Source organism: Cyprinus carpio, chromosome B4 (genome assembly GCF_018340385.1).
Source record: "Cyprinus carpio isolate SPL01 chromosome B4, ASM1834038v1, whole genome shotgun sequence".
Lineage (NCBI taxonomy): Eukaryota > Metazoa > Chordata > Actinopteri > Cypriniformes > Cyprinidae > Cyprinus > Cyprinus carpio.
The window spans coordinates 12,307,139-12,321,616 of NC_056600.1; the positions used below are offsets into that span (position 1 = coordinate 12,307,139).

The 14,478-nt window shown below is 35.8% G+C and overlaps 1 protein-coding gene across 1 annotated transcript in view; it reads left to right on the forward strand.

The window, feature by feature from the left end:
* The window catches only part of LOC109078958 (exocyst complex component 4-like), a 114,389-nt gene that overhangs the window by 43,893 nt on the left and 56,018 nt on the right, over positions 1 to 14,478 (forward strand). The window contains exon 10 of the mRNA XM_042722782.1: positions 1,102 to 1,198. Within this exon, the coding sequence (XP_042578716.1) occupies positions 1,102 to 1,198 (97 nt within the window). The remainder of the gene's footprint in view (positions 1 to 1,101; positions 1,199 to 14,478) is intronic.

Sequence of the window (14,478 nt, forward strand, 5' to 3'; positions counted from 1 at the left end):
GGGAATGTTCTTATTGATGGCAGACTTGATTCTCTTGCTGTCAATTATATTGATTACTTGTGGATGAGTGGAGCTAATAAGGATTGGAGCTCACTTCATTTTTTGGGCCCTGCCTCATCGTGAGAGAGTTACACAGGCATGATTTTCTTATTAACCCTGTTAGTGCAGGATTACGCACAGACACAGAGGGGCAAATGGGAGAGAGAGGAGGGGGGAGTCTTGTATCTCTCTATCTGGCTTATGGTAAATTGCAATGATTTGACAAAATTACTTTTTTGATGGTTGACCACAATATTTTATTATTTGCGTTGCTTTTGATTTGTTTTTTGTTTTGTGCTTTGCTTTTTGTTTTGTTTTGTGCTTTGCTTTTGCTTTTTGTTTTGTGCTTTGCTTTTGCTCTTTTTGTTTTGTGCTTTGCTTTTGCTTTTTGTTTTGTGCTTTGCTTTTGCTCTTTTTGTTTTGTGTTTTGCTTTTTTCCTTTTTGTTTAGTAGTTTAGTTTTTTTCTTGTTTTTCCTCTTTTCTTCTTTTGTTTCCCTTTAGAATTTTGCTTTCTTTCTGCATTTTGCCTTCTTTATTTTTTATTTTGTTTGTTATTTTGTTTTTTTGTTTGTTTGTTTGCAAAAGCAAAATCTTTGCTTTCTGGCATTTAGCAGTCCAATATTTTTGTGTAATGACTGCTCAACTGTATTTTTATCATCGTTCATGGAATCAATAATTCCATGGAATCCATAAGTGTGCTGCTGCCATGTTTATCTTTTCATATGTGAAACATTTGTTGAATTTGTTGAATTCTGTTGTACTTTTTTCATATGCTGTACAGACTCCTTTGACCATTGTGATGCGTTTCACTATTTCTTTAAGCTTTTTGAGCCATAAGTGCTTTTTCAACTTTAATTAAGTTTAATTTCTGAAAATGTTTCTCAAAACACTTACATTCTGTTCTGTTGTGTTGTGCAGTGGAATGTAAAAGTGTTTAGTTGTCTCTTTCTGTGTCTTTCTCAAGTGCATCCCATGTAAGGGGATCCATCTGTAAAAGTGTTTAGTTGTCTCTTTCTGTGTCTTTCTATCAAGACAAACCTAATCTGTGTCTTTCTATCCAGGCGGAGCTGATGATAACCTGATTGAGGGAGGAGAGACTAAGTTCCTGTGTAAACCAGGAGCCAGAAACATTACGGTCATCTTTCAGCCATTACTTAGGTAGGTCCTGTTCACAAATGCATGTGTCAGCCGAAAACATGCTTTATAAAGCTGCATTTCAGCCAGCTGTTTAAACTCTCCCCTGCTTCATCTGTCTCCTTGGCCATAACATGTGATCATTTTTTTCCCCCTTCATTTCATATTTTTCATGGCCGGCGGCCATTACCACGTTGTTACCAAGCCCCTGCCATTGATTTTGATTTGTTCTGACGGTATCAATTGGAGTGTTCCGTTTAGAACCGCTCCACATTCAATTTTCCTTTCAATCTCCTAATCTATTGGATCATCGGTCCAGCCCACTAATGCCCTGTCATATTACTGCTCTAATACAGAGACATATCCCAAGCATGGTTGCCCTGCCCACAACGTGACTGGACTTCCCGATACACCTATTGCTCGCAAATACATCCGAGCCGCGGTGCATTGATTTTCTGTTTTTTTCTAATTTATTTATTTATTTATTTTTCCCAGACATGGTCACTGTCACTCTAAGATAGCATGATGCTATTTTGTCCTGGATGTAACACCCTTCTCAGACTCTCTTTTAAAAGACCTGTTGGTTTTAATGCACGCTGTGGATGTACGGCTTGCATTGTTATACCACATATGAACAGAAGGCAGATTTTATGTTAAATTATATTATTCTACACATTTTAACCCATGGCAAGTCAAGCAACACTATTATAGTAGCACCTAGTATTTAACCCTATTTTAATATTAAGCTTAAGAATGCAGCTAGAACAAGAATGATGTCTTAAATCATGTGACTTTTTTTTTTAGGAGAGTTTGTTGTAAATATTTTGTAAAATGCATGATTTTCACCTTGTTGATGATTTTAAAAAACTTGACTTGAACCATATTAAGTGACTTCTTGATGGGTTTTTGTGACTTTCTAGAACACAGTCAACTAGCAACTGCATAGAATTGTGGGCAGTGAGTTTTGCACTCATATTCTTGAGAAAAATAGTTGCAAACTTAGACACGAAAGTGTCTAATTTGTCAGTTTTGTCGTAATGGTACCAAATCGCTGCTTGTCGTCTTTTCATCCTGACTGCTTATCAAGTCTGTCCTCATTATTTTATGTATCAATCACTTCAATAGTGATGAACTTATGTTGAGTTTACCAAACTTTCCTAGCAACAAGTGCATATTATCCCCATTTAGTACATTACAAACTTTCATTTCATGATATAGTAAAAGCATTATCTCTGTTGCTAGCAATCATTTGGGGAAAATGCATCTTTTGGCCTGCTGTGATTCTGGCTCGATCGCGAATATTGCAGATATTTTACAGTACGCCTACAATGAGGAGGAGGCACCTGCTGCACACTGATGTCTTCTGGCCGTGTTCATTAATCTAAATGAGCTGCTCTCAGTGTTGATGTGAGCAGTGCGACAGCAGCAGGGGATGGGCAGGGGGCGTGTCAGACAGCTGTCCGTCTGAGATGAATGGCAGGCGGATCATCGCTCCGACAGTATGGACAGCTCATCTGGTCCCTGCTGGGGTGACGGACCAAACAAATGAACGCATGAATAAACTAGTGACTGCTCTCCACCTTTTGCCTGCCGCCACATAATGGCTGCTATCAGTCATAGTCCTGTGCGAGGAGCCTGATGTGTGGCCGCCCGTCCTTGGCTGCATTCATGGGGCTTAATGCTTTGCTGCACTGATACACGTTTAAACCTGAGGACTGTAATTTTTTGGAGAAAGATTTCCTTTTAGCTGTCTTTGCTTTTGGGATGCATTTTTTGTGTGTCTGTACATCGCATGTGATTAATCTCTTATGGTCAGAATCATATTTTAGCTTGTAATTTATTTTAGTCAAAGTTATTATTTCATTTCAGCAAAATTATATTTCATTTGGTTTACTCTAACTAAAATGACATGTTTGTTTGATGTAATTTAACATTTTAGTTTACAATATGTAATATGAGGACTAAAACAGGAAAACAGACTTGACTTGAAGTTGTTTATGCTTTTTGAAAAGTGAAAAACTATCATACATCTTGCACTCTGAAACTAAAATTAAAACCATAAAAATTGGTACTTGAAATAAAATAAATGTCAACTGAAATAATTTAAAGTGTTGTCAAAGTAGCATTTCTCATTTTAATTTAGCATGTACTACCCAAAAAAATTGCTAAAACTTGGAAAATAAAAACTGATTCAAAATATTAGTAAAAAAAATGCTATAAAAGTAATGCTAAAAACACACTGTTATAAGAATAAACTTTTGTTAAATGTGTAAAAATAGGTTACAATTTATTTTAAGGTGTCCTTGTTACTGTCACACTATGCTGTTGGAAGGAACACGGAGCTGAGGATAATCGGAAGAGTCTTTATTAATCCAACACAGGGGTAAATCCAACTTGGAAAACAGGAGGAAAACACACACATGGCACTTGTCGTCCCAACAAAACTGAACTGAAAGGACTGGGGCTTAAAAAGACAGGATAATGCGGAAACTAATGAGACACACCTGGGAACTAATTAACACAATCAATGGAAGACCAAAACTGGGTCACAGGGGAAAAACACAAAGACAAGTCCATAGTTCTGACAGTTACAGTGTAATTATACATTTTAGTACTGAGTAATATTAATTGACTACATGTACTTACTATATGATTAGGGTTACTTGCATGTAATTATGCATAATTTATTGTTATTGTAATAGTAAGTACATGTAACGTGTAATAAGGACACATTAAAATATAGTGTTACCTAAAAATATATTTGTAAGCACATTTAAACCTTTTTCATACATTTTTGTATAAACATATATTATAAAGATTTTTACACGATTTCTCCAGCAGTATTAACCCGCACCTGTCACTCCTTTCAGCTGTGAGTCCCATAATGGGGGGTGCTGGCTAACAGGTTAAAAAAGACCAAACTTTTTCAAATAAATTTTTTAAAAATATGTGTGAACATTATAAATATATATTATGAACATTAAACGTATTTTTAGCATATATTTATCATTATATATTTAGGATATTTTTTGATGTAGTTTTATAAAGTAATGATGCGTCATTTTTAGTGCATGTTTGTTATTATTGACAGTCATAAACAATTTTGTACTTTCTGTGTCAAAGTCAGCAGAAAGAGAAATATGTAAGATAAAATAATTGTAAAATCATATATGAAATGTATGCAATTAATATGTTGCTTGATTGATTTTGTCAAAATGCACAGTTGCTTTTAAATAGACATCAAAGGAAAAGGTAGTTTTTGTCACCAGAGTGCTGTAGTTACAGGAGCTAACTGGACCATGCTAACCAGCCAATCCTTGACCCCTTTATTAAACCCTACACACCGATCGAACTCTACCTGTGCGGACTGAAGCAGGACTTTGTTTTATCAGTGACCGAGAAGAACCTAAACTTACGCTGGAATCAATACAGGCTCTTAATGTTACTGCCAATCAATTCACCATGCAATTTGTGATCAATAGTCTCTGTGGAAGAGGCTGACGTTGAAGATCTCAGAGGTGTGGACTCGTTGCTTTTTTGATTGATGCTGGGCAGGAGCAGTCCGAGGAGATCGATAATCCCGTTGGGGAGCTTCACACATCTTTAGACGCGCTCACTGTACGTTAATATATGGGCTCCGCTCGCACTGTACAGTGCAATGTGCGAAAACACTTTGCCAAGTATCAAATCTCTCCTGATAGATCAATACAGTTGCTCCATAAAGAGCGCTTGTGTACGTGTCTGTGTGTGTTTGTGTATGTTTCCATTGCTTTCAACTACTTGCATCAGTTTGAAAGTACTCGCAGTGTTTTATGTTAGTCTGTTAGCTGTTGTGTTTCTGAGTGACTGGTTTGTGGGTTTTTATGTTTATGTGTGTGTTTGGCTATGCATGTGATTTGGACTAAAGTCAGATAGGAGACGGAGCAGGTAGGAGGTAATTTAGTTTGACTTGTGGGGCCTCACACTGACATTTGAGTGGTATTTAAACCCTCCTGCCCTGACTGAGGTTGGCATTTTGAAAAGGGGGCACTCTGCAGCTTGCCATAATCTCTCCCCTTGTATGCATCCACGCTCTGAGGTGATTAGGCCTGGCAGGGCCCGGAGTCTGTGAGATCACACCCCAGCCAGAGAGCAGATGTTAGGGCTGCCGGCCTCCTGGGCTGGGGTGGGCGAAGGAGCGGGGACGGGGTATTGGTAGTTGAGTTGAAAGTGACATTTGAGAAGTTGAGAAAAACATTGATTGCTAGCTTGATGTGTGTTGTTTGTGTTAACATGAATTGGCATTTAATACTTATTTTATTTTGATATTGTGATAATATTCATGAATTTACAGTACATATCTGTCATTTAAGTTTAAAGTATACACTACTGTTCAAAAGTTTAAATGGTTTTGAAAGAAGTCTCTCAGCTCACCAAGGCTTCATTTAATCGAAATACAGTAAAAACAAATAGTATTGTGAAATTTTTTTTAGGTTAAAGTAACTGATTTATATTTTAATATATTTTAAATTGTAATTTAATAAAAAGACATAAATTCTAACTTCCAATACTCCATTACTCAATTCCACATTATCACACTAACATAATAATATAATAATTCTGATCACAAGAAAAATAAACATTTCTAATTGTTATCAATGTTGAAAAGAATTGTGATGCTTAATATTTTAGTGACACTGTTTTGTTGTTGTTGTTTTTATTCTCTGATGAATATAAAGTTCACAATAACAATTTATTTGAAATAGAAATATTTTGTAATGATGTTACTTTTGCATCCTTTACTGTCACATTAAATGGATCCTTGCGAAATAAAGGTGTAAAAAGTTTTTTACCGAACACAAACATTATTATTGTTATGAATCATTATTAAGGGAAAAGTTCACCCAAAAGTGAAAATTGTCATTATTTACTCACCCTCATGTCTTTCCAATCCTGTGAGTTTCTTTTATGTTTAACATATATATTTTGATATATATATATATTTATATATATATGATGGTCCATATTGATTTCCATTTTTTTTTCCCCCGTAATTTTTCCTACTATGGAAGTCAAAGGGGACCAACAAATTTGTAAGTTTTTTTTTTCCCCCGTAATTTTTCCTACTATGGAAGTCAAAGGGGACCAACAAATTTGTAAGTTTTGTATTTAAATTATTCAAAATATCTTCTTTTGTGTTCAACATAAGAAAGAAACTTATACAGGTTTGGAACGACATGAGGGTGAAGTTTTTATTTTTGGTTGATTTATTTTCCTATAAATTGTTATTATTATTATTATTACTTTTTTGAGGAAATCTTCACACAAACTATATAACGGCACTTGTCAAGTTTAAAAATGATGTCTGTTCTGTCTTTTCTTCCTCTTCCTCAGTATTTCTCTCTGGTTTTGCTCTCAGTTTAACAGTTTCCATCAGTTTCACACTTAGATACAATCGTAGGTAATTGTAAAACTCAATATTTTTTTCCTGTTGTAGCACTTTTATTTTAGTTTGACATCTTTTTCCCCCCATCCCCTCTTTTTGATCTCTTCCTTGCTCTCTTTTACACAAGGTATCATTTTCTTCAAAGGGATGGGAAAAAGCAATTCTGCAGATCACAGAGGAGGCTATTTGAGAAGTGTCAAAACTTTTAGAGTTATTGATGGCTGTGGCCAATTTCCTGGACAGTTTTGTACTTGTTTTTTTTTGTTGTTTTTTCGCCGGTGGTGTAGTGTTAAAAACGTTTGACTGTTTGTGACCACAGATATAAAAGCAGCGTTGTGTTTTATGTTTTACAGTGGTCTAAAAATATCCATGTAGTCCAGGTATTCTTGCTAAAACAATAGGAGAAGACCTGAAACAGGAAGTTTAAAAAGGTGGGATGTGATTGGACAATGTCCAAATGTCTCCCTTGATGTCAATTGTCTTACAGTATGTTGGGAGAAGATGCTAGTTGACAGTGTAATCACATGACTGATTCTTGTGTAGAACCTAAATCCACTTTTATACGGTTATTTTAGTTGTCAAAACACTACAAAAAGGCATTTTCTTAACTGTGTTTTGTTTTGTGGTCAAAGCAAAATACATTTACTTTTACAGCAAAACAGATAATTTTGTATTTTCATGGAATATATCTTGAGTTAAATTGTTTTGTATTTCAATTGTAATTAATTTCTGTATTTTTATGCATAACCATCATTAAAGTTTATTGACCCTATTCACATGATAAGTGCTTCGTTATAACCCAGATGGAAAGATATCATGCGCCAGCCAAGCAACAGCCATTGAGATGAATGGAAACACTATCAGATATCTTTTTTTCCAGGTATCCATCCTTTCATTCATCTACTCTCTCATCCATCCAGTCACGTCCGGGCATTATCTGGTCACGTCTTGCCCTTCACAAGATTACTGCCGTGATGATAGGACAGTGCAGAAACAAAGAGCCACGATAAGAGAAAGTCTTTCCTGTTCTTCTACTCTCAGCGCATTTTAGGACCAAGTGTCGGTAAAGGATCTCTGTGATAGTTGTAGGATATCGGCTGCTAATATGATAAGCACACTGTTGAGCCTAATAAGGCTTCATTGCGTCTTCCGATTGGCTCACGATGACGGAAAGCTTTCCGCCTGGGAAACTGTGCAAATGACATAACATATTTTCACATTGTTAAACATCTTTTTTAAAGCCACTATCACCTTACAAAGAACATGTCTGTTGTGTGTAGGAGGCTAGCTTTCCGTGGACCATCTGGCAGACATTTCCTGAAGAAAAAGTCAAAATTTAGTGTTATATAAACAAACTGTGCAATAGCACACTGCCATTAGCCAGTATGGCCTCGCATGTCTCTAAATGACTCAATATGTCAGTTCTGCTCAGTTTCTGGTCCATACAAATGTGTTTCACTGTAGGGATCAGTTTACTGGAGCATGAGGAAGTTCTGGTCCACAGATTGCAGATTTTCTCCATTTAGCAAGATAAGCAAAATTACATATATTGCTAATTTTAAGGTAAATTAAATTAATATTTATTTTTTAAGTTATTATTATTTAGCCGTCTTTATATTTCTTACCCCATTGATAATTTTCTTTCTAGTTTTATGCATGAATATAACATAATTTAGATTTTTTAAAAATCTAACAACAAAGGTAATGACAAAATTTTCATTCATTCATTTTTTCTTACCTCATTGGAAATTTCCTATTATAAGCATAAATAATACACAATTTAGAACACATTTTAGAAATAAAATGTAACTTCCTTCCTTCTTTTCTTTTTTTATTGAATCTTTAGTATTTATTCAGTTCCCACAGACCTCAGTGCCATTGTGTGTGTCTGCATCAGTCAAAAACAGTATCGTTTTACCTCATGTAGCGTGATTGGTTATGTCATAACTGGTTTTGTTGTGGCTACTCATTCAGGTGTAGAGTCTAAATGCTGTATTTATGTATCTGAAAGGACAGAAGACACTGAACACCAGCATCACTTGCAATTATCAATGTGCTCTGATTGGAAAGGCCTCTAGAGGGTTTGTTTACCTCGCTCTCTGGCCCAATTTGGGCTTTTGTCAGGCTGTAATAATCTTCTGTCAGTTGCTTTCGTTGTGCAACAAGCATTTTTCACACAAATGTCTTTCTGCTCCCTCTCTCTCTGTCGCTTTTCCTTCCCTCTGTGTTGACAGAGATTAGGAGTGAGCCATCGATCCGTCGCTAGTATGTGCACCTTGCAGTGTCTCCAGCTGATTCGGTGTCCTCTCACAACGGAAAGGACAAACGGTGTCCGCACATTTATTTTAGACAGACCACCAGAGCTTAAAGTTTCGAAATAAGAGCTAGAACTTCTAGAACTGGGATATTTTCCAGGTATCTAAAACACTAGTAAAATCTCTTAGTTATTAGTTGCTGGTCATCCTGCTAGATCATACATATTTCTAAATCAAACATGAAACTAAAGTAGATTTTTTCTTAATGCAATACTTTTTTTTTTTTTTTTAAATCCTCATATTTTTTCTTCCAATTTTCCAGTTAAAATATCTAAAATAAAGTAATAGATAAATAAATATTAAATAAAAAACTATAATAAATTAATTCTATTTTAAGTGTTTAGTAAATGTAAATAATATTTATTTATTGTTTTTATTTTTTTTTACTTTATTTTATATTTATTATTATTAATATTATGATTATTGTATTATGATTATTATTACTATTTTTTATTTATTTATTTATTTATTACAAATTTTAGTTTTTTTTTTGTTTTTTTAAATAAGTAAAAAAAAAAAAAGTCTAATTAAAAACCCATTAGGAGGTATTTTTTGCAGTGTGGTCTTACTGTGAACAATCTATTTTTTGCAGTGCTGTCTTATTGTGAACAATTTATGTCCAAAGAAGGCCAAAAAAAAATTGTCTTCATAATCTTTCATCAAAATGTAATAACTTCCTTCACCTCTGAAAATCAAGCCCTCTTTGTTTTTCAGCCTTTTTCCTTTAAATAAAGGTCATTTAGTGACACTTTTTGCAATCTAATCAATTCCTAATGGATAAAACCACGTCCCCCAATACTGTTTTCTAAATATCCATTTTTTACTTTGAAATATTTTAGATTACTGAAGTAAAAATGGGTTGTGAACAGCTTTTCACTTAGCTTCACATGCTATATTTAGACCCTTGTCTTGATTTGGTGACAAACAAGCAATACTTTTCATTCCTACTTCAGCACCCTGTCCTTTTGTTCAATCCAGCCTCCATTAGAATTTAGCGTGAGCATCACAGTCAGTGTGCCAGTCTTAAGAGTATCCTCAGCTGGGCCTTTCCTTTGTCTTTTTGAAATCTTTTCTCATATATCCAGGGATTTTCTGGAGTAAATAACCCCTGTCGTATGTGCACAAACACTATGAAGCATAGCTGTGAATATTGCACTGTATTATACATCAGAGAGAAACAGAACAGCGAGGAGAAAGATGGTGTGTTTTCCCATGTTAAAGGTTAGAAAACAGGCAGAGGTAGCAGCACAGCTATTTGTTTTGCATAACGGTGACGGACACGCTTTTATGAAGGGAGGGGGAGAAATGCTGCTGTGCTGTTTTTTCCCCCCTCTTGTTTCTCTCATCTATGGTATGGCTTTATCTTGCAGATGCCCTTTATCTCTCCCTCCTCTCTGCTGCGCTCCATGCATAAGTAAATACTAAAGAGCTGAGTATCGAACAAAAGAGTCGCCATGAAAAAGTGCCACTTCAGCATGTTGCCTGTGTCTCACTAACTTTCGAATTCAATAAAGCTACACGTCTGCCTGAGATTGTGGTGGAGATTTGACGGACCAGTGGGGGTCTAGGCCTTGTCTTTTCATATGGAAAACTTTTTGAGTTAAACATCAATGTGTATTCCCATTGCTGGCATTTAATGAGAGTAATGCTGAGTGAATTTGCATATTCTGTCACACTCACCGAAAGACATATTATGCATACTGTCTTATACTACTTACTGCTGTCCTGGCTAGTATGAACAATATCAACAAAAGCTGAAAATTTGAAAGTTTCAATTGCAGTTACCGAAGATACCCCAATTATCACACTCTGTAATGCTCACTTAAAATGCCCAGTGTTACAAAAAATATGATTTCAAACTGGAAACTGCTAGAATAGACCATTCTGTTGCTAAGCGGTAGCTAGGAAAGGTGTGGACAGGCAGTGAGAGAGCCGTTGTCAAGGTGAGTGTCTGGAGTCCTAAGAGGAATGAATAGATTGCTGGAATAGAAATGTAAGGACGGTAACAGTGGGATTTTAAAAAACCTGAGACCACTACTAACAGTGCTGCTTTTTAAAAAAGTATTTGTTTCATTTGAAAAATATATTAATGAAAAACTATTTGAAAAGTTTAATTGAAAAAGAATTGTTTAATTGTTTTTTTTTCTTTTCTAATTTTTTCTTTTTCTTTTTCCTTTGTCTTGCATTTTTTTTTTCTTTGCTTGGATTTTTGTTTTGTTTTTCTTTGTTTTGCTTTGATTTATATTTTGCTTTGTTCTATTTTTTTTTTTTTTTTTTTTTTTGCATTTTTCCTTTGTGTTTTGTCTTTTTGTTTTTTCAAAGCCAGATCTTGAATGTGTCCTTAGACTTTTGGTTGTATGTATATATAATAAATGTGTGTGTGTGTGTGTGTATATATATGTATGTGTGTATATATATATATATATATATATATATATATATATATATATATATACACACACACACACATACATTTTCTATTTGAATGTTTTTTTGCTTTGATTTGATTGGCTTTACTTTGTTTTTTGTTTTGATCTGTTCTGTTCTGTGTTTTTTTTTTCTTCTTTTTTGTTAGTTTTTTAACTTTAAAAAATCAAAGCCAGCTTTAAATTCATAAAAATCCAGATTTTCAATGTGTCCTTACACTTTTTGGAGTGTATATATAGTTCTATATACACACACATACTTTTGCCCACAGAGTTGGGATGAGACCTCCAAATCCTTACTTCATCCGTCAACAGCCGACCAGTTGTCATATGCACACACACGCACCTAGAAGAATAAGGACCAGTGTCATGAAGTTCTTAGGCTGTTCATGAATCATTGTATGTGCGCTATTAAAGATTAATGCTGCCCAGTGGCTGCTCTAATGCAGTGATAGTCATCACTGTGCTGGACACACTCTGCCATGCATTAAACATGCCTCTTCTTTCTGTCTCTCTCAGGCTGGCACTCTGTCTGATACAGTAATGACCAAAGCGTTTCATATAAGCACAGTGCCTGTACCCCTACTGTTACTAATGACCTTTGACCCCAGCAGGACACCGCTATCCCTCCTGTTGTCAAGCGAATCTATGGTCAGTGCACCGCTGGACAGCTCTCCATTAATAATGGTGCTCAGTGTTGTGCTCACTCAGACACAATGACTTCTCACTATAATAACGAAACTGTTTCTCTCCTCTATGCATTTGATTTTAGCCTCCAGTGGCTGGATTATGCTCCAGCCGGGAACTTTATGAATTATAGAGGATGGCTTGGATTGGATTTGCAAGATCTGTGGCTGGGTCATTCTCACCTTTTGTCTCTGTGGTATTAGCCCGTGACCTTTGACCTTGACTTCTCTGTGGTTAGGCCAAGTTGAAGTGTAGAGGTGACCTAGTTCTCGTAGGGTTATGGAATCCTTGGGTTTAAAATAATTTTTTCCACCCATTTTTCTGACCTTTTTGCTCCTTTTTGTTGCTTTTTGCTTTTTGATTACAGCTGTTATCATTTTTTCCCCTTGTTTTGACTATGAATGTGTATTTTGTATCAATTTAGAGGTAGGTAGCGGCACAGATGTGTTTGTGAGTTTCAGGCAAATATGCTTTCTTCTTTAATAAATAGTCTAGGTTTAGCTAAATAAATAATTGTGTCATTAGTGGTTTCAGGCCGTTTTGCATTGATTTGACTCTTTGCAGCTATTTGATAGACTTTTTAATTTCTGGAGCTTGCATCTAACCAAGGCTTTCTCATTTACACCCATATAAGAGGTTGACTACCTGATTTAAAGGGATAGTTCACCCAAACATGACAATTCTGTCATTAATTACTCACCCTCATGTCGTTTCAATCATTCGTTCATCTACGGAACACAAATGAAGATATTTTTGATGAAATCCAAGAGCTTTCTGACCCTCCATAGACAGCAGCGAAACTACCACGTTCAAGGTCCAGAAACGTAGTAAGGACATTGTTAAAATAGTCAAAGTGACACCAGTGGTTTATGAAGTTTTATGTAGTGAGAAAAATGGTGGTATTTAGAATATTTATCAATCTATAACTTTGGGTTTGAGTCTGTCTTGGGTATCTTGTAAAAATGAAATAATTTTATATTTCTATATATTTATATACATTTTGTGAGTGAACTATCCCTTTAAAGTTCAGTTTTATAATTTCACAGAACTTGTAGAAACCAGCATACTAAAAAGGCAAGCTTCTCTACTTGATTAAGACCATATATAAATGTATCAGTCATTAGCATAGTGCTTTTGAAGAGCTGTAGAGGAAGTGGTGATTCACTGACTTGTTTGTGTGCATGCATGCTCCAGGTTTTGAGGTCAGATGAATGTGGCTGTCTAGTTAGCCGTATTGTCTCCCCCTTCATCTTAACACCTCAATATGTGTACATAAGTGTGGGCACCGGAGTTTGTGTGCGTGTCCCTGCCCCTTTGTGTTTCACCTCCCGGAGCGGAGGGCAGGTGCCACTCTCTGTTAGCAGCGAGCCACAGAGCTCTGGCAGCTACATCACAGCAGCCTTTGATTTGCCAGCCTTTCCAGGTCGACGAGCTGATGCCTGATAATAATAGACATTTTGATTGCTGAAGTGGAGAGGCAATTGATTGATCCTTAGGCATGTCTGGGGTCAGGCCTCAGAAGAAAGACGGTCTCTGGTGTTGATTCGTCTGGGAACAGATTCTTGTCTCTTCCTTGGTCTTTCATCCCCCAGGAAGATGAGCAGAGGAAAAGATGAAAAAAGAAGAGAGGAGAGTGGCCATTTCAGAGATTTCCTTTAAAAAAAAAATGCAACAAGCCTGTCAAAATGGAGGCCATCTTGTATTAGAGCAGCACTCTTTTTTAGTCAGACTAATATTTTTGTGGATAAAGAGATGTATAAAATGCGGGACAGTTCACAAAAAAAAAAAAAAAAATAAATAAAAAAAATAAAAACCTTACAGTATATTTCACATGAATTAGTTTCACATCAAATAATATTTTGGTGGAGCCTTTGCGGTACTGTCTAAGACCCATGTATTTGAGATATATACAGAGAGAGAGATGCACAGTGTCTAATGGCTAATAAAATTTAATTGGATTATTGGATTGGACAATCTATCTTTCTTCATTAATTAAGCTCAGGGTCAAACACTCTCCAGTCCTTCCATAATCCAGCAAGTGCTGTAGGGAAACTGCTGATTTAAAGAATACAAATTAGAGTTAAATGCACATCAAAGCGTATAATTGACAATTACTGATGATGACCTGTTCCTGTGTTATTTGGACAGCAGTCGTATGCTTCCTGAGTGACCAACATAGGCATGCTTCCTGTGCATGTATAAGATGTCAAAGCTGTAATAATATTAACAGGTAAAACACTGCACTAAATAGAGAGGCTTAATGTTACAGCATTAATGCTGCTTGAGTTTATAGAGCTTATAGAGCAGATCTTGTTCACATGTTTCCAAAGCTTATAATTCCTGTTCAAGCAATGGACTGAATGTGCAGAGCTATGTTTTAAAACTGCAGATTGAGACGTTTCTAATGATAAATCCAAGTTCCTGGCTCAGGCGGTGTGCCTGCCATGCTGA